This window comes from Eufriesea mexicana, unplaced genomic scaffold (genome assembly GCF_001483705.2).
Source record: "Eufriesea mexicana isolate 0111107269 unplaced genomic scaffold, ASM148370v2 scaffold1358, whole genome shotgun sequence".
NCBI classification, from domain to species: Eukaryota; Metazoa; Arthropoda; class Insecta; order Hymenoptera; family Apidae; genus Eufriesea; species Eufriesea mexicana.
In genome coordinates, this window is record NW_016909491.1 from 214,091 (window position 1) to 237,225 (window position 23,135).

Here is a 23,135-nt window from a genome sequence, read left to right on the forward strand (position 1 = left end):
GTGAACTCGCCTTCCATACGCAGGTTGTCCTGGTACTTGGTGACCTCCGTCCTCTCGCGAATCAGGAAGTCGGTGTACTCGTCCCTGGACCTGTAAGTCTCGATGTTGCCTTCCATTCGCAAGTTGTCTGTACGTTTGACGATGTCCACTCGTTCGCCACGAACAGGAACGAAGTCGTCCTTGGGACGACCTTCGAAAGGCCCTTCGGGTTTGAGGTTGTCCTCGGGTCTCTTGACATCCGCGCGTTCTCCTCTGGTAGGTTTGTAATCGTCCTTGGGCCTTCCAACGAAGTCCCCTTCTGGTTTGAGATTGTCAGGGTGTTTAATCGGAGTTCGTTTCTCGGCAGGTTTAACCGGGGACTTTTCTGGTCTGTCGAAGTCGCCTTCCGGACGGAGATTATCCTGCGGTCTCTTCACATCCGCGCGTTCTCCTAGTTTAGGTGCTTCTTCCTTTGGTTTTCCCACGAAGTCACCTTCCGGTTTCAGGTTATCCGGATGCTTGATAGGCGTTCTCTTCTCAGCCGGACCGATCTTCTTCGGCTGAGGCCTGTCGAACTCTCCCTCGGGTTTCAAGTTGTCCTTGGGTTTCTTCACTTCTGGTCTCTCGGCAGGTCTGTAGCCTTCGTGTTCCGGTCGTTCGAATTCGCCTTCTGGTTTCAAGTTGTCGGGATGCTTTATCGGAGTACGTTTCTCTGCTGGGCCAAACGGTTTCCTCTCCGGTCTGTCGAAAGTGCCCTCTGGTTTCAGATTGTCTTCCGGCCTCTTGACATCGGCTCTTTCTCCTCTGGTCGGCGTGTCCTCCTTTGGTCGTCCAATAAATTCTCCCTCGGGTTTCAAGTTATCTTGAGGCTTCTTCGCAATTGGTCTCTCAGCCGGTCTGAATTCCTCAGGTTCTGGCCTCTCGAAGTCACCTTCGGGTCTTAGATTGTCAGCGTGTTTGATCGGTGTTCTCCGCTCTGCTGGGCCAATGGGTTTCCTCTCTGGAACCTGGAATTCTCCTTCAGGATAGAGGTTGTCCTTTGGCTTCTTCACATCGGCTCTCTCGCCTCTTCGCGGTGCCTCTTCTTTTGGTCGACCAAGGAAGTCGCCTTCCGGTTTCAGATTGTCAGTCGGTTTCTTAACGATCGGCCTCTCGGCAGGCTTGAACTCTTCCGGTCTGGGTCTCTCGAATTCACCCTCTGGTTTTAGATTATCCTCGTGCTTGATAGGCGTTCTCCTCTCGGCTGGACCAACAGGCTGCTTCTCTGGTCTGTCGAATTCTCCCTCGGGTCTTAGATTATCCTTAGGCTTCTTGATAGGTGCCCTCTCTCCGTGTTTGGGTGCTTCTTCTCTTGGTCTACCAATGAACTCTCCTTCTGGTTTCAGGTTATCCTCGGGTCTCTTCACCTCCGGCCTCTCTGCTCTCTTGGGAGAATAATCATCCTTGGGACGACCTTCGAAGGGTCCCTCTGGTCTCAGATTGTCAGGATGCTTCACGATGTCAACTCGTTCGCCTCTCACGACCTTAAAATCGTCCCTCGTTCTAACGTCGGTAAATTCACCTTCCATACGCAGGTTGTCCTGGTACTTTGTCACCTCGGTCCTCTCGCGAATTAGGAAGTCCGTGTACTCGTCCCTGGATCTATAGGTTTCGATGTCTCCTTCCATTCGAAGGTTGTCGGTGCGTTTGACAACCTCCACGCGTTCACCACGGACCGGTTGATAATCGTCCTTTGGACGACCTTCGAACGGACCCTCTGGTCGCAGATTGTCCTCTGGTCTTTTGACGACAGCTCTGTCCCCTTTGGTAGGAGTGAAGTCTTCCTTGGGCTTGCCAACGAATTCTCCTTCTGGTTTCAGATTGTCCGGATGTTTAATCGGGGTTCTCCTTTCCGCTGGACCGAACTTCTCAGGACTAGGACGTTCGAAATCACCTTCTGGCCTCAGATTGTCCTTGGGTTTCTTCACCTCAGGCCTCTCCGCTGGTCGATACTCTTCGTAATCGGGTCTATCGAAGTCTCCTTCGGGACGAAGGTTATCCGGATGTTTAATTGGAGTACGTCTCTCTGCCGGGCCATACTTGGGTTTCTCTGGTCTCTCGAACTCACCTTCGGGTTGTAAATTGTCTCGAGGTTTTCGTACTTCGGGACGTTCGGCTGTCTTCGGGGAGAAATCGTCCTTTGGACGACCTTCGAATGGACCCTCGGAACGGAGGTTATCGTCGTGTTTGATAGGCGTTCTACGCTCTGCTGGGGTGAATGGAGTACGTTCCCTGTCTGGGAATTCGCCTTCAGGGAATAGATTATCAGGATGTCGTACGATGGATAGTCTTTCACCAGGCCCATAAGGAATAACCATTGGCCTTTCGAATTCTCCTTCTGGATAGAGGTTATCAGGATGTTTGATAGGTGTACGTTTCTCACCGGGAGTGTACTCCTCCCTAGGCCGGTCTTCAAACTGTCCCTCAGGACGAAGATTGTCCCGCGGCCTCTTCACCTCCGGACGTTCCGCAGTTTTAGGTGTAAAATCGTCCTTCGGACGGCCTTCGAATAGCCCTTCAGGTCTCAAATTATCCTGTGGTCTTTTTACTTCTGGCCGTTCAGCAGTTTTCGGCGTAAAATCGTCCTTTGGTCGACCTTCGAATGGTCCCTCTGGTCTCAAATTGTCTTCAGGTCTCTTAACGTCAGCCCTCTCGCCTCTGGTCGGCTTATAGTCGTCCTTGGGTCTACCTTCGAAAGGTCCTTCGGGCCTCAAGTTATCTTCGGGTCTCTTAACTTCAGGACGTTCTCCGCGTTTCGGCGAGTAGTCGTCCTTCGGGCGACCTTCGAACGGACCTTCCGGTCTCAGATTGTCTTCCGGTCTCTTCACATCAGCTCTTTCGCCTCTGGTAGGTTTGTAATCGTCCTTGGATCGGCCTTCGAACGGTCCTTCGGGTCTCAGGTTGTCCTCTGGACGCTTAACTTCTGGTCTCTCGCCACGTTTCGGTAAGAAATCGTCCTTTGGACGTCCTTCGAACGGACCTTCGGGTCTCAAATTGTCTTGAGGTCTCTTTAATTCCGGACGTTCGGCACTCTTTGGAGTGTAGTCGTCCTTCGGACGACCTTCGAACGGTCCTTCGGGTCTTAGATTATCTTCGGGCCGTTTAACGTCGGCACGTTCTCCTCTCGTTGGCATGTAATCGTCCTTCGGGCGACCTTCGAACGGTCCTTCGGGTCTCAAATTATCTTGCGGTCTCTTTACTTCCGGACGATCCGCTCTCTTTGGAGAGTAGTCGTCCTTCGGACGACCTTCGAACGGTCCTTCGGGTCTTAGATTATCTTCGGGCCGTTTAACGTCGGCACGTTCTCCTCTCGTTGGCATGTAATCGTCCTTCGGGCGACCTTCGAACGGTCCTTCGGGTCTCAAATTATCTTGCGGTCTCTTTACTTCCGGACGATCCGCTCTCTTTGGAGAGTAGTCGTCCTTCGGACGACCTTCGAACGGCCCTTCGGGTCTTAAATTATCTTCGGGTCGTTTAACGTCGGCTCTTTCTCCTCTCGTTGGTACGTAATCGTCCTTCGGACGACCTTCGAATAGGCCTTCTGGTCTCAAATTGTCCTGTGGTCTCCTTACTTCCGGACGTTCAGCAATTTTCGGCATGAAGTCATCCTTGGGACGACCTTCGAATGGTCCCTCTGGTCTCAAATTATCTTCAGGTCTTTTAACATCAGCTCTGTCTCCTCTGGTCGGTTTATAATCGTCCTTGGGTCTACCTTCGAAAGGTCCTTCGGGTCGCAAGTTATCCTCGGGTCTTTTAACTTCTGGACGTTCACCGCGTTTCGGCAGATAGTCGTCTTTTGGACGTCCTTCGAATGGTCCCTCTGGTCTTAGGTTATCCTCAGGCCTCTTAACTTCTGGACGCTCGCCACGTTTGGGGGAGTAATCGTCTTTAGGTCGACCTTCGAATGGTCCCTCTGGTCGTAGATTATCTTCTGGTCTTTTAACCTCGGGTCGTTCTCCGCGTTTCGGCGAGTAATCATCTTTGGGCCGTCCTTCGAACACTCCTTCGGGTCGCAAATTGTCCTGCGGTCTTTTTACTTCTGGCCGTTCAGCAGTTTTAGGAGCGAAGTCGTCCTTGGGTCGACCTTCGAATGGTCCCTCTGGTCTCAAATTATCTTCAGGTCTTTTAACATCAGCCCTGTCTCCTCTAGTCGGTTTATAATCGTCCTTGGGTCTACCTTCGAAAGGTCCTTCCGGTCTCAAGTTGTCTTCAGGTCTCTTAACTTCCGGACGTTCTCCACGTTTCGGAGAATAATCGTCTTTAGGTCTACCTTCGAAAGGTCCCTCGGGTCTCAAATTATCTTGCGGTCTCTTTACTTCCGGACGATCTGCTCTCTTTGGAGAATAGTCGTCCTTTGGACGACCTACGAACGGTCCTTCGGATCTTAGATTATCTTCGGGCCGTTTAACGTCGGCTCTTTCTCCTCTCGTTGGCAAGTAATCGTCCTTCGGACGGCCTTCGAATGGTCCTTCGGGTCTCAAATTGTCCTGTGGTCTCTTTACTTCTGGTCGTTCAGCAATTTTCGGCATGAAGTCATCCTTGGGACGACCTTCGAATGGTCCCTCTGGTCTCAGATTGTCTTCCGGTCTCTTAACATCAGCCCTATCTCCTCTAGTCGGTTTATAATCGTCTTTAGGTCTACCTTCGAAAAGTCCTTCCGGTCTCAAGTTGTCTTCGGGTCTCTTAACTTCCGGACGTTCTCCGCGTTTCGGCGAGTAATCATCTTTGGGTCGTCCTTCAAACGGTCCTTCGGGTTTCAAGTTATCCTGCGGTCTCTTCACGTCCGCCCTCTCTCCCCAGGTCGGTTTGTAATCGTCCTTCGGCCTGCCCTCGAACGTCCCCTCGGGCCGCAAATTATCCTTGGGCTTTTGCGGTTCCGGTCTCCTAGTAATCGCCGGTACTAGATAGTCGTCCTTGGTGTGCGGCACACCTTCAAACGGACCTTCTGGTCTCAAATTGTCGTCCCGTCTGAACACGGCGGTGCTTCTGTAATCAGTTTGATCGAAACTTCGATACTGTTCCTGCGTTGTCGTGGTACTTTCCACGATATCGGTCTTGCTGTAAAATCGATCATCCTCGTCGTTGTAGGTGAGTCGTCGTCGAGGTTCTCTCTCAACGATGTCGTACGTGTGGAAATCCTCCTTGAGACGAGAGGTACCCTGCGGCAAAATTTGGCCTCGATCAGCGATTATCGCGAGATAACGACAACTGGGCCAACCGAGCCGCCTACGAAAACGCTTTATAAACATCCTCTACCCCTCTTACCGTGAATTCACCCTCTCCCACTGTGAGGTTATCCGTACGTTTGATGATCTCGGCGCGCTGGACGGTTCGATGATCCACGTACTCGGATCTCGTGGTGGTCGCGTCGATGAATTCACCCTCGACCTTGGTATAAGTGTTGCGACGTACCGGGCTTGGACGTTCGCCGGGGGTTCCGGTGAACACCAGCTCCGTGGTGGTCGTACCTGCGCGTACAGATTAGACACGTACTCGATAAGACACGATAATGCTTCATATTTTCCAAGAGTGAAACTTACCGTCGAATGTTCCTTCAGGTCGAAGATTATCCTGGGGTCTCCTGACCGGTGCCCGGTCTCCATACTTCGGAGCTTCCTCTCTGGGTCTTCCAATGAACTCGCCTTCCGGCTTCAAATTATCCTGCGGCTTTTTCACCGGCGCCTTTTCGCCTCTCGTCGGAGCTTCCTCTCTGGGTCTGCCGACAAACTCACCCTCTGGTCTCAGGTTGTCCTGCGGCTTCCGCACCGGGGCCCTCTCGCCCCTCGTCGCCACGTAGTCCGTTCGCCGCTCTCCGATGAAGTCTCCTTCCATGCGAAGATGGTCCTCATGATGGTACACCGTCTGCTTGTCCACGTGCTTTTCATCGAATTCCTGCCGATAGGATGACACCGCGTGCACCGGCTCGCCTCGTGGTATCTCCAGATGATCTTGAGGCAGATTATGAGGGCAACGATGTCGGCTGGAAAATCGAAATGGGAGAAGATAATCGAATGTAGTTCGGTAGTCGAACTTGAGCTCTTCCTGGGTCTAACTGCGCGTCTTACGTCAGAGTGGAATTGTAATTGAGCGTTTCACCGCGGCTCGCGAATATTCATGCACGTCGGCCGTGGTAGATTAGCAGCGTTGGCCCATTGATAAACTGGCGGGTATTACAGCCACGGACGTCACCGCGGTCACGCACGTGATCATTGTCGTACGGGCACGAGTTGCATGTTCGTCGTTCACGATCGCTTCGTTAGATTCCGTGCACACCGTTCGTTGGCTAAGTAATTGAAGCACGCTTGGAAACGGGCGCACGTTCACCGGGTACAGTCGAATTACCCGGCAACTGTCGTTCGTCGCAGAAAAATATTAATCTCCGTGCCATTGTCGAGCTGCACTTTGTTCCTTGCGCGCTCGCTCCGCGCGGCGAATCAGAGATTATGCAGATGCGACCTTGATAAACCGTTTAGTGGCCTGCCATTCGTGGCACGCGTGTTTACGAGTCAAAATCCGATACGATCGTCAGACGCTAATTATATTCCGCTCAGCTGACGCTAATGACGGATTGCTGCAAGAAGCAATCCATTCGGTTCAACGCCCTCCGTTTGGGGGGCGTTCGTTAGGGGTAACAGTCGAAACGGACTCCATTTTAACGAACCGGCTCGCGTTCGTCCAATTTTTCCCACTTCGGTTCCCGAAGCGTCCCGAAGCTTGCCGAACAATGTCTCGCGATATTTATTGTCCAGGAACGCTGTAATTGGTAATCAACGAGCCAAGGAAATATCCACGAGGCCGCACGCGCGCGCTTGCTCGCAGCGATACCGCAATCTCGGTGTCAATTAAGGCGAGTGCAGCTTGTCAAAATGCCAACGTTCGTCCCTCTTTCCGCTCCCTGGCCCGCGTTTAATATCGTTCACTGAACTGTCAGGCTGCGTGACAAAATCAACCACTAAAAATGTATAGCATATCCTACATCGGGGATACCCCGGGCCGATCGCTTCGAAAATGGCGACGGGAGAGCGAACATATTTCGTGGATGCGTTCAGCTAAGCACGTAAGCTACAGCGACTCTGTCCGTTTCGTTCAAAGCCAGCCCATTTGGAAATTGGAAACCGGTCAAAGAGAGATTTCGCAAGCGCGCTGCTCGCGACTCGCATATCGATGCGCTCGGCTAGCTGCGTTCCTGCGAACGCTGGAAAAAGCGGACTGGCAGAGAAAAGGAGGAATAAGACGCATTTGGTAGCACGCGCGCCAAATTTCGATGCAGAACTACGCTTTTCCTCCATATTCCCGGCGCGACTCGCACGCGCGCCGGCCACGTAATCTCGACGAGATCAAAGAATTCCTTTCGTCGACGTTCGAACGCGGCTCGTCCCGATTAATCCGGGCAACACCTCGGAGAATAACGAGCTCTGAGCAATTATCGAGTCGCGGCTTTCTGTTTTAATCGTGTTCGAACGCGTGCACACACGTTAATCGCCGCCCGGCCTGCATAAAATTGAATATCGATTAAAGTGTACCGCCGATAATCGCGGTTCGCGTTCGCTAATTTTATCGACTAGCTGCAGAATCAAATCCAAACAGCACGCCGTTCGTCCCCCCCCCCCCCCCCACCCCCCCCCCCCCTCGTTCGACATGTTTTAATAAAATATTCGCTCGATGCGTTAATTATTTCGATGGTGGGCGCAATCGATAGCGATACTCCTGGTCGGGGAATACCTGACCAATGCGTGCCGGCATGGGGTTGCAGTCTTCGTCGAAGACTCCGCTATCCAACGATCGGGTTTTAGCGAACCATTCGCAACGGAGTGGGATATAGGCTAGTTGCGAAATCGATAGAGCGGAAAAATTGCCAATGTCGAGGCCCTCGAAACAGGGATTTAATCCTTCGCGGTTCTGCTGCTCCCGAGGTGCGTTTACTATTCCGCTCGTATATCTACTCTCAGCCACCAAAACAAAGAACCATTCTGTTCGTACGTTGTATTAAGTCGGAACGGGTTCGAGGTACACGGAATACGCAACGAGCTGCGAGAATTTCGTTCCAGGTGTAATTAATATTTTTGCAGTTCGAATGTATAACCAGGAATAGCCCGAAATGGGAAAAAAATAATTCAGCGAGGAGCTTATACTTATTACAATTTTATAATTTCTACACGCACCGGCTTTAATCGGAAATTAGTGTCTCCGGCGGGACAAAACCGCTGTATTTGACGTTTCAACGGGAGAAAATGGGAGAAGATACCGTGGCAATTATTTTGTATTAATATTCCCGAAGACACGGTAGAATGGAGCGGAACGAAATATTTTTGTATAAAATCGAGAAAGATAATCAATTTTGTTTATTATTTATAGTCTCGTATGATATTATTCACGCTCGTTCGCTGAAAATTAATTTTGACCAGCCCGCTGCCTCTGCAAGGGGTTAACACACACGCGGCCACTAACACGAGTCCGCGTCGTTTCAAATTCCGTTTCCGATTGCAATTAACGCGACTTGGAGGAACAATTTTTTACCTGCCTATACCCGAATAAATCTTCGAATTTTCATCCTCGTCCCGACGAGGATAATCCATGACAACCGCAATTTCTTCCTGCATCGCTCGCGTCGGGCACGAAAAACGTGAAAAAATTCTCGCCTGCGAACGTGTTAAAATATTTCAGAGACAGATAAAGAGACCGCGCGTCAATCACTGCCGACATGAAACCGGAACGGGTTCTTTCATTACCGGTTATCGTTATCGATATTTCAGCGATCTCTCAGATATGCCAGATAAGTAACAGAAATTAGCGGCGAATCGTTAGTGAATCAACGGTAAACGGTGGTTAACGAACTAAATCGGAGCTGAAAGGCAAGTGATCAATTTTTTCCCACTCCGTTGCTCGACGTTGAAGACCTGCGGTTACAAATTGCGGACGATTCTGAGCGTCGACATCAACATTTTGACATCAATCAGCGCGGTTACTAGATACGATAATTTACGACCTCGCCGCGACGCTCGAACCAGCTATACTCCCTCGTCTATCACAGACGACCATCCGATTTTCCACCATCTCCCAGTCGCATTCGTCCGAGCCTCGATCCGGGTCAAGCGTTTCGATCTCTAACGAGAGTTACACTTATTGCAGCAATTTGCCGCACGCTCCAACCGATCCTGTTTACGTTTGCAGGGTACGAGTGGCAGCTCCGAACTTTGGCAGAGGTTCCGTCCTGGAAGGATGAAATTGTTTCGATCGGGTCGGCGAGGAATAATTCCGGAGAGGAGTCGAAGAGGATGAAGAAGATCCTATCGAAATACTCCGAGTTGAACCTTTTCTTTGTGCATGAAGCCTCGACATGGATAGTGAGCCTGAGCAATTGGTATGTAATGAAAGTTACCTTTGATATGAAATAATAGCGCAGTATCGTAGGTCTAAGGACTATAAACTGGGCCATAAAGAAGAAGAGAAGACGAAGCGAGGTCCATCTTGGGTTTCTGATATTTTCGATGACTGTGACATTTAATGGGTAAGTTTTAAGAGAAAAATTAGGGAAAACGAAAGTGGATTCTTCCTCGATATCGATAGACAGTCTGTGTAATTGGTGTGGAATAAAATTCACCTTTGATTTGATATACTAACGAAATATTGTAGGTCTAAAAACCCTAAAACGTGCCATAAAAGAGAAAAGAAGACGAAGGCAGGCCCATCTCTTCATCGACGAATAGTCCACCAATGCGTCTAGGATATTTTCGACGACCGTGACCCTTGATAAAAGAGTTTTAAGGGACAAATTAGGGAAAGCGAGGGACAATTCTTCCTCGACATTGATAGAAAGCCTATGCAATTGGTATGGAATAAAATTCACCTTTCATACAACATAATAGCACAATATAGTAAGCTTAAAAACCCTAAACTGGGCTGTAAAACAGGAAAGAAGACGAAGTCGAGTCCCAGGAAAACGTTCGTCAACGAACACTTCATGCAACCACGAGCCTTAATTCTTTGGTGTTAGGGGAGTTAAAAACTGTCTCACCCTTTGCTTAACTTTTTATGCATCGTGGGACATGTCTTAACACACCTCGAAAAGTGGACGATGTATGTTCTGCAGCACGAGAAAAAAGGAAGCTCGCACTTTCTGGTGCCGTACATTCTGCAGAGTAACGTGTTCCAATGACTTGCATTTAAAACATTAGTTGCATAATGGAAGTATGTCCCACTCTGTAATTCTCTGCAACTTGGGTTCTTATTTTCTTTGAAATCGTGTGCCTCAAAGAGTTAAAAGGGGAGCTTCCAGGGAAAAAATGGAGTAAGCGAGGGAGGATCCTCTCTAGAAGAGCTGTGTCGAGCTCGATAGCGAGAGATCAGAAGAAGTCGTTAAGAGAGTTGTTTGTAATGGTTTCTCTCTTTATATATACACACACACCCATCACTGTTCGACCGACCGCTTTCTTCGTATAATCTGGTTTTAATAATAAATCTAGTTACTACAACAGACTGTGAAAGTGAGGTAATAGGAAAGATGACCTATGCGCCAAAATTCCCTTTTATTAGGGATATTCTTCAAAGGGTACAGGTATGGCTAGAGCCTGTTAGCAAAGGTTAGGTGGTTACGTGGATCGCTTGAGGAAGAGAACAAGTTGCGGAGGAATATAGATGACGGAAAATGTAAACTTTGCACGCGGGATCCAGGTACCCTGAAACATCTAGTTGAAGATTGTTCTGAACTTAGTAGGGCAAGATTTGGTATAGAGAGCAGCTAACGGTAGGCCGAACGACGAGATAATGGAATGGTTGAGACTCGTAGATAGGAAATTAAAACGGAGTCAGACAGCAGAGAAGCTAGATAAATATGGACAGACCTAAGTTAGACAAATGTGAAGTCAGTTTCGTTTATTCTACTGCTTTTTTAGAGCGTGGCTTAACACTAGAGCTACCAAGGTAGTAAAAATAAATTGTTTGGGGTTTTTATTTTCGAAATTATTGGAAACATGCAGCTAATTTTAGCAAAATTAATATTAATTCTTCTGATAGGAGTATAACTATATATACTTCTCTATTTCCGTGAGATTACTTTAATTAATATAACACTATATGTATGTAGATATTACAAGTAGGTAGTTCTAGTGTTAAGCAATACCCAAGAATATTGTAATTTCTAATTGTAAACCTTAGTTTAATATTATTTCTATAGCAAGTAGTGGATGTGATAGCGAGGGTAGTTAATATTAGCAAGATTGAAAGACCAGGCCCGTATTTCCCGTCAATACAGGGCGAAAATAAAATTTATATACAGTGGTTCACGAAAATATTCGAACGCTACACAAATTTTAAGAGCGTACTCTAACTCGAAAATTCCGATTTTAATGGAAGTACACCTGCACGTGAAACATGATGAGTTACACATGGTTGAATTTTTTTTATTTCCAGATATTACTTCGCGTGGGTGAAATCGTTACTCAGAGTTACAGTTCGATCTCCATTTTCGTTTAAATGTAACTATACAACGATACTAGACAAAGAAAAATTTTTGTTTAACTTTTGCTGCTCTATAGTTTTATAATAAAAATTTCTCCATGTGAAATCTCGTTTAAAAAATCAGAAAAATTTTTCAAACTTTAGTCTTTGATTTTACCCCCTCGAAGTCACTTTCTGCCAATGGAAAAATTACCGTGACTCGTTATGCTTCATGTGCGCGAAAAATTTCATTAAAATCAGGATTTTTTCGAATAATTTCGTGAGCTAGTGTATATCAAAGATATTTAAACCGTTTTTCGACTGTACATCGCGATATCGATAAAAAAGGTTGGTAACTACAGATAATATGGAACCAGATAATAATCAAGAATTGCCGGTAATAATTCTCGATCTTGACAACGATAACCGAGAGTAATTCGATCATGGCAACCGTCTTGACCTAATTGTCACATCTTCCTCTGCGCATGATTCCCGATCGTCCTTGACTCGATTAAGCCCGACTCGATCGCGAGGAGTCGCTTTCGGCTTCATTGTCATCCGGTTTCCGATCACCTTCGACGAGCTCCGTGTATGGCAAAGGAAGCTTCTTGCCTGTCAGAGTCGGTATCCTTGATTTTTGGCTCGAACAATGGGCATCCTTCGCGAGTCGTGACAGGTGGCGCGTTGTCGCGAGCGAATCACCTTAAATTTGAATCGCGATCACCTTGCCGGAGGAGGACGCAGCGGGTTGTTCGAATAAGGAAGAGAAGCGAACAGCCGATCGCGATTGGCTAGGAACAAGCTCCCGTAAAAGGGCTTGTCTGCTGTCCCACTTTTCAGCCGCGCGTGCACGCGCTCTTACCCTTCATATGCATACAAGCTGTTTCATAACACGGCCTAGGGCTCCGGGGCCATACTTGGCCATCATCCGAGGACTCTCGGATCGGAGGAGATGTCCCAAGGAAAGAAAAAGATTACAGGGTGGACCACTCGTCGTGACAAATTCATTGTTTTGACTCTCAACCTCTTCAGGGACGAATTTTCTTTTTAGGTTAACGTTACAACCATTTTGAAGCAGCGATTATTATTGTTGAGGGATTTCGTGGTGATTGATTCTTAATTTTTAAAAATCTGAATGTACACGTGTTGAAAGGTATACAGAGTGGACCACTCGTCGCGACACCTTCACTGTTTTAGCTCTCGACTTCTTCAGGGACGAATTTTCTTTTTAGGTTAAGGTTAAGGTTACAATGATTTTGAAGCAGCGATTATTATCGTTGAGGGATTCCATAGGGAATAATTCTAAATTTTTAAATTATAATTTAAGAGATCTGAACGTTCACGTGTACAAAGGTATACAGGGTGGACCACTCGTCGTGAACCTCCACCGAATTGGCTTTCAACCTCTTCAGAGACGAAGTTTCTTTTAGGTTAAGGTTACAGCGATTTCAAAGCAGAGATTACTATTGTTGAGGAATTCCATGGTGAATAGTTCCTAATTTTTAAAAAGCTGAACGTACACGTGTGTGCCGGTAGCCCTGAAGAGGTTAACGCTATGTCTACTACGGTCAAATGACCGGTGATTGAAAAGCAATTAGAATCTTGGGAAAATAGAATAACGGGAGATATGGAAAGATCGATTACGCGAATATTGGATGAAAAATCGCGAAGACCAGTGACTAAGTTTATTTACCGCGAATACGTTCATTTTTCTTGTCTTTAGTAACGTGATTAACTTTAGTTACGAAAATCGGGTGTCGTTATCTACGTGTCTAGGTTAGATTCCTCCACGGCCTACCATTTGCGACAAGATAATTTTTTATCGTTCCTCCAATCGTTGAATAATTGAAGATAATCGACGTGGTCGCGTTACAGGGTCCACTTTATATATAGTGTGAGACGAAAAATGATAGCGCACTATGATTTTCAGTGTTTCAGAAGATCTCCCAAGTGTTCCCAAGTTTAACCTTGTTAAAAATAAATCCTGCGATTTGTAAATCAAATTTGATTTTAAAAAGTAAGGCTAACACCAATGCTACCACTGTCAAATGATCGGTGAATGAGATTGCAGTAAAGCTTTGAAAAATGGAATAACGAGGGACATTGAAAAATTGATTAAAAAATCGCGAAGAGTGACGATAACGTTGAATGCGGAAATTTTAATGGAAGTTTTAAAAACGAATGTAGGCCATGGTAAGGTTAGTATTAATACTATGTAATCTAATCGATAAAAACATTAGCGAAATATTTTTGCGTTGGAAATATTTTTATAAATATAATCAAAAATTAATAATTCCTATTTATTCGTTTATTTCCTGAACCTAACGTATATTTAACACACGCAGGTGAAGTTTGTGGAGAAAAATGGAATCTTGGTAATCTGTACTGCAGGTAATCCTGTTTACCAATTGCACAGCTAACATTGCAGTCATTTCGTCCCAAACTTGAACGTCCGATCACCAATTATCGCTTTGGATCTCGAGAATGGATCGCGCAATTTGAAACATCCTGTACACTAATATCAGAGGAGTGTTACACGCTCGAGAAAGAGCCGGAGCATGCATGGTCACGATGACGAGAGCTGAACGTAACGCGACAGATATCGCAGCGGGAAAATCGAGAGCAGAGTGGTCGACAGAGCAAATGATTAATAATTCCAAGGCCGATTGCGCGCGAGTTGCAATCCTCTGTTCGAGATAACGAGGTATAATTACACGTACCGGTGAAAAGCAGCGAACGACGCGGAAAAATCGGCGCACTTCCGTTTCGATCTCCATCGCGACGTGAAATCGATCTTTCACAAGTTCGCTTTCAAAATTCGTAGCTAATCGAACGAAACGGCCAAATCATTGGCATGAACTGTAAGGCGTCATAACACGACGGTAATTAGAGTTCTTATCGGTGCCGGGACCACATGCAGGGAACTCGGAAAGCTGAAAAAACTGGAGAAGCTCGCGCTAATTTGCATCTTCAACCTTGTCACGTTTTGTATTCCGATCTAGTTAACTCCCCTCGAAAGTGGGGCACGATGTTCTACCGAAACTTAGAACCTAGGTAAATTAATTCGTGGGTTTTCGAACATTCACGTTCGAGTATCGCTACACGACAATGTCACGACTTTGATAATGCTCGATTTAGGTTAGGTTTGGATTATTCTTCTTTCTCCCACAAAAGAAACGCTGCCAATTCGAAAAGCGGAAATTAAATTTCGAAGTTTGAAATGTTTGAAATATCTCGCATGACAATGGACATTTTTTATCGCCAATTTCGCCGCGTTTGTGACTAGTCAGCCATTGGTAGATATGCAGGCGGTGAAAGCGGTCGCCTCGGGGCTCTTATCACAAGCCCACGATAATAATATTTATTATACAATCGGAAATTCTGCGTGTGCAATTGGAGAGAAGTTTATTTCGATATCGTGAGAAATTATATTTTAAATTCCAGTGAGAAGCATAATCCAAACGACGAGATTAAAGCTGCGAGGTTACGCGTGCCGCAGTCTAGGAGAAATGCGTTTTAATATTTCAATATGGCCGCCAAAAATGGCCGCTTCTGCTAAATGCTTCGCGGATAAATTCACCTGGATATCCGACTGGACCGAGATAAACCGTATTTTTGGAATCGAATTAATTCAGAAAAATAGACAAACGTAAATAATCAGAAACAATTTTTAAAACAGCGAATAACATCCCAACTTCCCCCATATCATATTAATATTAATATAATTTCGCGTATCATAAATCAGAATACGAAACTGGAAAATATCTCGACATTGAGAATTCTTTAAATTTGTAAAAACTTAAAGCGCAAAATCGCGTTTCATTTTTCGAAATTTCTAATGTAAATTTAAAATTTACAATCTTAAAAGCCGATAACGGGTATATGAAACGAGGAATATTGACTTAATGATAAGCATCCATAAATTAAAAGCGTAAAATTTGTCAATAGGGTTACCGCGAAATAAGTCACGATTAAAAAGAAGAAAAATTTTCAGTATAGTGCTCTTACCCGCAAGTGCATAGTTCGCAGATGCATTGCTCCTTCAGAGGGATCTTTGACAGGATATCGGGTAGCTTCGTTGGTTGGACGTCGTCCCCGTCGAGAGAATCGGGCGTCTGGTCTCCTCTCCTCGGTTTCTCTTCAGGTCTCCACGGTTTGTCCTCGGGTCTGCTCGGTTTTCCAGCGGCTGGCCTTTCATCGGGTCCCTTTGGTCTCTCGTCGGGTCGCGCCGGTTTGTCGACGCCTGGCGCCGTTTCGTCGGGACGCGGTGCCTTGCCAGGTCGCTCCTCCGGGCGACTCGGTTTCCCTGCCGCGGGTAAAGGCTTCCTTGTAGGGGAGACATAATCGCGAGGCTTGCCCGGGGACTGTGGCCTGGGGCCAGTCGATCTGGAACCGAAATTTCGAACGTTCAATCAGGTTTATTCGAACAGCGTAGACCGATAGTTTTCCTCGACTTGGCAACATCGGTAGGGATTAAAGATCGGCACTATCTCTCGTTGTAAATACAGTTTATGAATTCCTTAACGTCTTAGGCACGATGCGTCACTATAGTGGCTTTCGCGGATGTCATCTTTCTGAACAACGTGCCACTATAGTGGCTCACTTGCTCATCGTTTGAATTAAATGATCGTATTTTAAAGAGACAAATTTTATTTTTCAGGGGAAGACTAGTATTACTGAAAGCTATTGATAAGGATATTGGAATAAATCCTTGGAATATTGTCGTGAACACAGTACAGCAAAAATCGATATTTTTTATTTATTTAATTCATAAGCCATGGATGATAAGCAGTGTTTGCTGACAGATTGGGATTCAGAGCATGAACATATGTAAGATGCATTTCTGCAGCCATTTTTCAAACAAGTAAAATTTGTACAAAAGGAACGTAGACTGTGTTAATATTCCTGTGTATTAAGGACACATACGAATATATATGTAACATATGCATACAGTGTATTAGCTTCAAGAATCACTGAAAACTGCAGGCTGTGCTACTATTTTGTCGCGTACTGTAAACGGATGTGGCTTAACTATTCGGCCTCGGTTTTGAGATTAGACTGACCGACCACAGGAAGGTCCTGGAAAATCAACGAGTCTAGCCTAAGGAAAAACCCATGCAAGTGTTTTCAGATGTCCAAAACAGAGCTGTCCAAAACAGATGTCCAAAATATCGCGTCATTGATTCCAGTAAATGCGCAAAATATAATCTCAGATGAAAACTCGAGGAATCTAACGAAGGTGTCAATCGATCTTCGCTATTCTTCATTTGCTACTGGTAGAAAGACTCGTAAACGACCGTTCTACCTATGTCAAAACTGTAAAATCCTTTAGGCTAAGACGTACGTGCCACTGGCTGTGGTCTACAACGCTTGACTTCATCCTCGTCCCACGGATACTTATTCTACCCCCTCCAGCTGGAGAAGAATTCTACCTTTTACCTCGAGGAAAGAGGTATGAAATCGCGAGGTGTACACACGAGCCAGCGGTGTATAGAATGCTGGAAGCTGCTACGCGCCTCGACTTTAATTAAAATCAGTTTGAAATTTCAATATTTGCCAAGCCGACGTCGCTTTCTATGCGTATCAACATCCCGCGCGGATGGCGTCCTGGCAAAGATCTCCGGGCCAACTCGTGCATCCGTACACCCACCTTGTCGTCTCTCCGGGACTCTGTTCTCGCTGAGAAGGTCGACTCGGCTTGCCAGCCGCCGGAATCGGTTTCGGTCGATCGTCTTCCCGCAGTCCAGGTATTCCTCGCGGATACCCGGGTCGCTCCGGCGAGTCTTTCGGAGACGCGAGAGTGGGGCCGAAGTACCTGTCGAACCTGGTGTCATCAACGACATCCCGCGCTACCATGCTAGTCACCTGCTCTCTGTCGATGAATTCGCTCGTCGACTCGGTGACATCCCTCTGCAAGCAGACGGAAATAGATTACTTGGCGAGGAGGCCCCGTACGGGAGGAAAGGCGGTTAGAAGCGGCGGTTCCTCGGGTGTCTTCGCGGTTCGTTGAGGAGGAAGGTCGATGAAGTTAGAAACGTTATTAGCGGCAGTCGAATTCGATTAATTCGAGTGGCTGTGTGCAGTTAATATAACCATAGACGACTCCTCTGCGAGGAGATTACACGGGGGAGTTGCCTATTCTCCGGCGTGAAATTAGCGCGTATCGTAAGCTTATTAGGCCGAGAGTCGTTGCGTCTAATGGCTGGTCCATTTCAAAACGGAGCACGCGGGCTCTCGTTAAATCGCCTTGAATTACGTTGGATTGCCTAACGATTTTTTAAACGTCCCCGGAAATTTCTACATCTCGGCTGCGTCTCGCCCCCCGAGGATCGAGCTGGCGGTTAAATAAATTTTCCCGAGCAATTCCGTCGCGCTTTGTCGAGGATCTCGGCCCTCCGTCACGCGCCTTCCACGCTGCGGGACAATTACGCTGGATTCCGCTAATCAAAACTGTTATCACCTTACTAATTACCAACACTTTCGCGTACATCCACGAGCAACGTCCGCTCAAAGCAGCGCGCTGCTCGCGTAATGGATCGCAAAGCTGGCTGTCCTCTCTCGCATGAATAATTATAAACTCCCTCGCGACACTCGTTTACCGTCACGTTACGTCATGCGAAAATTCGCGTTCACGCGGCAGGAGGAGCACGAATCACGATGGAACGATCGGATTCGCGAATCACTGAAAAATATCTGGATCGCGGTCGAAGAAGCACCTTGCTCGTCGGATAGCAACGACTCGGCGCGGTCGGAACGTAGGACAGGCTGGTATTCGCTGAAACGTAACCTTTTTGTTTGACTTCCGCCTCGCACCGATGATTTCCGATTAAATCAGCGGGTCTAGACCGACGTTGCAACGGAATTCCGCTGACGGTGTTCCATGAATTTCTGCGCGCTTAACGAGACGACGGTTCGTCGATAAGGAGATAAGGGGCGAGAAAGAAAGAAGGGGGACGGTCTATGAAGCTATTTAGCGGACATGACGGAGGAAAATCGAGAAGAGGACTCGTCTCCGTGTTCGTTAATTATCCACGCGAAACGCATAACGAATACCATTGCCAGATTGAAAACAACCACGGTGCTTGGCTGCACGGAATGCGGGTAACGCGAGATTGGCGCAGATGGCGTTTATGCACACGCCTGCATCGTATCGCATAACCCGAGCTACTTTTGCACCCTGCACCTACTCCTCCGTGGATTCGGTTTCCACGTTCAGAGCCGTCGAACGTGTCCTTATGACAGCTCAACACAGCCACGCACGCGTGGAATGCTCCTGACAGATTTACGTGCCCAGCGTTTCCACGTTGGAATTTCGCTTTTCGCGTAAACGACTATCCTCGCGAGTCGAGCTTCGTCGCATTTCTCCGTGCGATGTTCGACGATCGTCTCGGGTCTTTGTTCGAGAACTCTGTTCCATTAACGAATTTGCAGCTGAGTGTGCTTACTTTTGAATCGAAAACGCAGAGGGACCTGACGATTGAAAATTCTTCTCGTCCCCTTATCCGAAAGAATATCGTGAAATTCTACTCCCACGGCACGGAGCTCCCGTATGTACGTAATTAATTTCGCGAATCCTAAAGTAACTGGATTCTGTCGGAAATACGCGATAAACGAATATAATTAGATCCCCGGGACGAATGAGCGTGGATTGTACGGTTTCGCAGGTACTCGGACATTATTCGGTGGTACAGAGGTCACACGCGTATCCCGGAGGCTCGCCCATCGACCTCCGCGTGCACGAAACGCCGGGGAAAATTGCTCGTTGAATTATTTAATTCCACGCATCGGGCAGTCGCGTGTTGGGGAAAATTTACTGGGAATGTCCGCCGCTTTTCGCCATGCGTGAAAAACAAAACAATTCGATCGGGCCGCTCCGCGCCAGGGAAAATCCTGCGCTTTGGGAAAAATAAAAAATCTCGGTCGATCGATGGAACGACACGCGTCACGTCGCTCGTGCGCACGACCAAATTCTCTCGGAATATCTAAAACAAATTTCCGGAATCAAGTACACCCTTTTTTAATCGCGCCGCTCGCGCATACGCCCGGCCAGCCTGCGACGCTTTGAAACAGCTACGCGTATACCTCTCCTCGGTTCGTTAGCGTTCATCATTATACTTCGCAGGCACGTTCGTTCCCCGGCTTAACGCGGTAATTCGATAACAAGGCAAGCAACGTTTGCTAATAACGTTAAAACGGACCTTTGTGCCGCCTTTCAGTGGGCCTGAGCCAATGCAAAGCCAGCAAAGGAGCGTTTGTCGCTGGCGAGGGTCAAGAATGGATACCTGATGTCTATCGGGGTCCGAAGAATTGTTTCAAAAATCGGTATGCCGCCTAAACTAACTCGTCCACACTTGGATGACAACTGGTCCTCGAGCGTGTACCAACTGGATCCTAAATAAGCCGGTCATCGACACCCGGGCCAACGGCGAGGACGCTTCTCTGCTCGTGTCAGTGACCCCTACGATCGTACATTCCTCGCGCCTTTATTTATGGGACCAATTTCTCAACGGTTTCTCAAAAACAGTCGCCGTGCCAGCGGCCAAAGTCACCGCGGCAATTAATTAATTAGGCTACGCATAGTCCACGATAAATTGTCGGGTCAAGCCTCTGCAAGTTTCCGCGCGATAACGCGGTATACGTCTGAGCACAGGTCGAGGCGAACTCGCGGCAACGCGATTACGCGAGTTTGCGTACGCGACGACTAAGCCTTACCTCGACACTGGCACGATACGCCACACCGTCAACCACCGTTTGCATGTGGAACAATCGAAAACAGGTCTCCTCGCGGCTACTTTACTTTCGACAAGGACGCTGAGTCGTCACGCGATGAGACGCCTGGCGTATACGCTGCGAGCGCCTCAAGTCACTTTTATACGCGTTCTCGGGTAGTGGAAGAAGGGAACGATCGTCGGGTATCGGTGACCGTGTCAAATACGCTCGAAACTCGTCTCGAAACTACCGTTTACGGTAGCCCCGAGGCTATCGTGCGTGCCAAAAGACAATCGCCACGACCCAGAGAGAGAAACCAATCCTCTGAAGAATTATTAATACCTAGACATGCGGTCGCGTGAATTTCCCGGCAGATCGAATGAACACCGTCTAAGGAGAATACCATGGTGACCGTGCACTTTCTTAGACGCACTCGCAGAGCCCGTTTATAGCGACGCGAATCGGTCCGCGGTGGGAAAGAAAGCGGGCTCGAAATTGGCGACCATTAAGCCCGGCCAGAACGGAGCGTGCATGCAATTAACTCGAGTGTTCTCGTTAAAGACGCTGTAAGAGTCCGGTTTCGATTGTTACGTTAATTGGATCGAAGAGAAAATAAAAGACCGAGCGCCGGTTGAGTTTCGCTGCGCGTACCTGTTGAATTTACCCTGCTCGCCACCGCCGAGGAGGAAATTGATATTCATACGGGGGTTCTGCGTGTGTCCGAGGTAGTCGGCTGCCAAGTATATATTTCATCGACCAACCAGAGACCTCGAGACCGATGTCACGGTTACGGAATCAACGCCATCGATGGAGTAGCTCTACTCGCCGTATCGATCTCGCCTCCGCCCGAAAATATAATTTGGCTCCGCGAAACGACCACGTTCGTCGTTCCAGCGGAGAAGTTGCAAAGTGTCAGGGATCGAAGGAAGACCCGAAGTTTGCCCGCGATGCTGCGCCAGCGGGGAGAAAAGGGACGGCCCCGGACGAAACTGATCTCGGCAAAGTGGATTGAAACTTCGTGAAAGCGTAATCTCGACTGTTCGGCTAGACGATCAACGGGATCTCGTTTCGAATCGTCCCATCGACCCGATTTTCCGCGAAACGCCGCAACTTTCGATCAAACCGTGCACACACACACGCCTGCCATGGACGTTGCGAGTGATTCGCAGACGAGTTCCATGGAGAAACACGCGTTCCAAGCAACCGCTTTCGCGCGAGGGAATACCGATGACGTTATCTGCACGCGCGGATCGCGAGATCGAGGCACTGAAACTGTGGAAAAAATTTTAATCGATCGACCAAACGACATCTTCGCGTGTGGCAGGACAGGTGGTATCGCGCGAATCGCGCGAGCATCGCGTATGGCGATGTTTACGAGCCGTAACGCGAACGCTCGTAAATTCCATAGCTGGATTCGTCGTTTGGTGACTAGTTACCATACATTATCAAGCCGAGCAAGGTTACGCGGCAGGTATCGCGAGGTGTTCTCGGAATTCCATTGGTCGGTGCGCGCTAGCTAGAGAGCCTCGTAAACGGTGACATCATTCACGAGTTTGGGCATTAATAATCCACACTGGCTGGAGTAAACGTATCGCTATGACCATGTACGAGCATTGTTTTCGATGAATATATCCAGCGATTCGTAAGACATCGAACGGGCGACCGCGTCGATCCGATATAGAGGTCAAGTAAGAGGAACAGGGGAAATCGCGATATGAAATTCAATTGGTTCCGCGTTTGAACGGCTTACCAGCGGCCGATGACATCACTTCCAAACTTGGTCACCGGGTTCTACGACGATACTCGAGTACGAGTCGCGTGCACGCGGCCTAAGGAAGCAACCACAGCTGCCAATCGGCAACGGAGTCGAGCCTGTTGGCGAACCGAGCGCGATCTTGCTCCGCTTTTAGCCCGTGCGAGCGTTTCCACAAAAGGTAGAACTTGCCAAGCTTCGTTCGTGACGCTGGATGTAAGGATCGCGACGCGAAGTGGAGGAACCGGGTCAAAGGTTGGCAAACTAGCCGAACGACGAGCGTGACGGATTGACGGACAGATAGAAGCTCGCTCACGCGAGAACACGACCAGATCGATCGGTGTTTGAAAGCAGATGCAAAAATCGGGTCGAGATCGCTTTCCAGCTCGGGCAGGTCGGATATCGTCGCGTCGCGTAAACGCCCGATCGAGATAGATCGCGATCGCGATCGCGTGCACGCGACACGCGCCGCTGGCCGTCCGCTCGCCTCTCGGCGACCTGACTCGCCAACTCGTGGCCATTTTATCGCGCCGTTTACCCGCTCGAGTTAATAACTGTTTGCTTCCATGCAGCTCGAAATCGTCGTGCTGTGAACGTAACTCGCCCGAGGGATTGCGGCGCTGGAAAGCGCCAAGAGCGAGAAAATCATTAGACGGCTTCTGCGTCGAGTTTGTCGTCCGTGGACCCGCGGGAAAATGCTTGCAGACGTCGCGACGAGATCTCGGTGTTCCGATCAGGCACGCGAGAATGCGCTCGTCGATCGAGAAACGGACGATGGAGAAACGAATCCCCGGGGCGAAATGCCGGGTGAATTATGCATTTGCGCGGGAAGAAGGTCGTCAGGGGCGAGTGACGGTGCGAATCGCGCGTGGCGCTCGTTCGAACCCGTCACTCGCGATAATTGGAACGCAAACAGGATTTATCGACGAAGACGTAAACGTATTCGACGCGTTTCGCGATTGCAAAGGACGCTGCGTGACGCGATGCTATAATTAGTCACGAGAGACATCGAAACGTCGATCGGCCGCTTCTTTTTCGCGTTTTGCAACGGTTTCGAAACTCTCGTCTCGCTGACGAGAGTCCGGGCATCGCGACGTGTCATCGACAAGGCAGAGTACGAAGCCGCGAGTTTTATCGTCATTTCGCAACGATGCATCTGCCAATTGGACTCGTCGCCGTGCTCGTGGTCGCGCTGGAAAAGCTGCAGCGATTTTCGCAT

General features: G+C 48.2%; 1 protein-coding gene and 1 long non-coding RNA gene across 3 annotated transcripts in view; one reads left to right on the forward strand and one right to left on the reverse strand.

Moving 5' to 3' along the window:
- Sdb (SAXO downstream of blistered) overlaps positions 1–23,135 on the reverse strand; it is a 37,464-nt gene that overhangs the window by 8,847 nt on the left and 5,482 nt on the right. Inside the window, exons 2-6 of one of the 2 annotated variants that reach the window (XM_017900875.1) lie at positions 17,105–17,364; positions 15,463–15,840; positions 5,559–5,998; positions 5,284–5,486; positions 191–5,177 (exon numbers count right to left, since the gene is read on the reverse strand). In XM_017900875.1, the coding sequence (XP_017756364.1) occupies positions 191–5,177; positions 5,284–5,486; positions 5,559–5,998; positions 15,463–15,840; positions 17,105–17,364 (6,268 nt within the window). The remainder of the gene's footprint in view (positions 1–190; positions 5,178–5,283; positions 5,487–5,558; positions 5,999–15,462; positions 15,841–17,104; positions 17,365–23,135) is intronic. The other variant, XM_017900874.1, reaches the window with a different exon arrangement.
- Positions 9,299–9,793, forward strand: LOC108548101 (uncharacterized). The gene is made up of 3 exons (XR_001890248.1): positions 9,299–9,379; positions 9,430–9,526; positions 9,652–9,793. It is a non-coding gene; the product is annotated as an uncharacterized LOC108548101 (long non-coding RNA).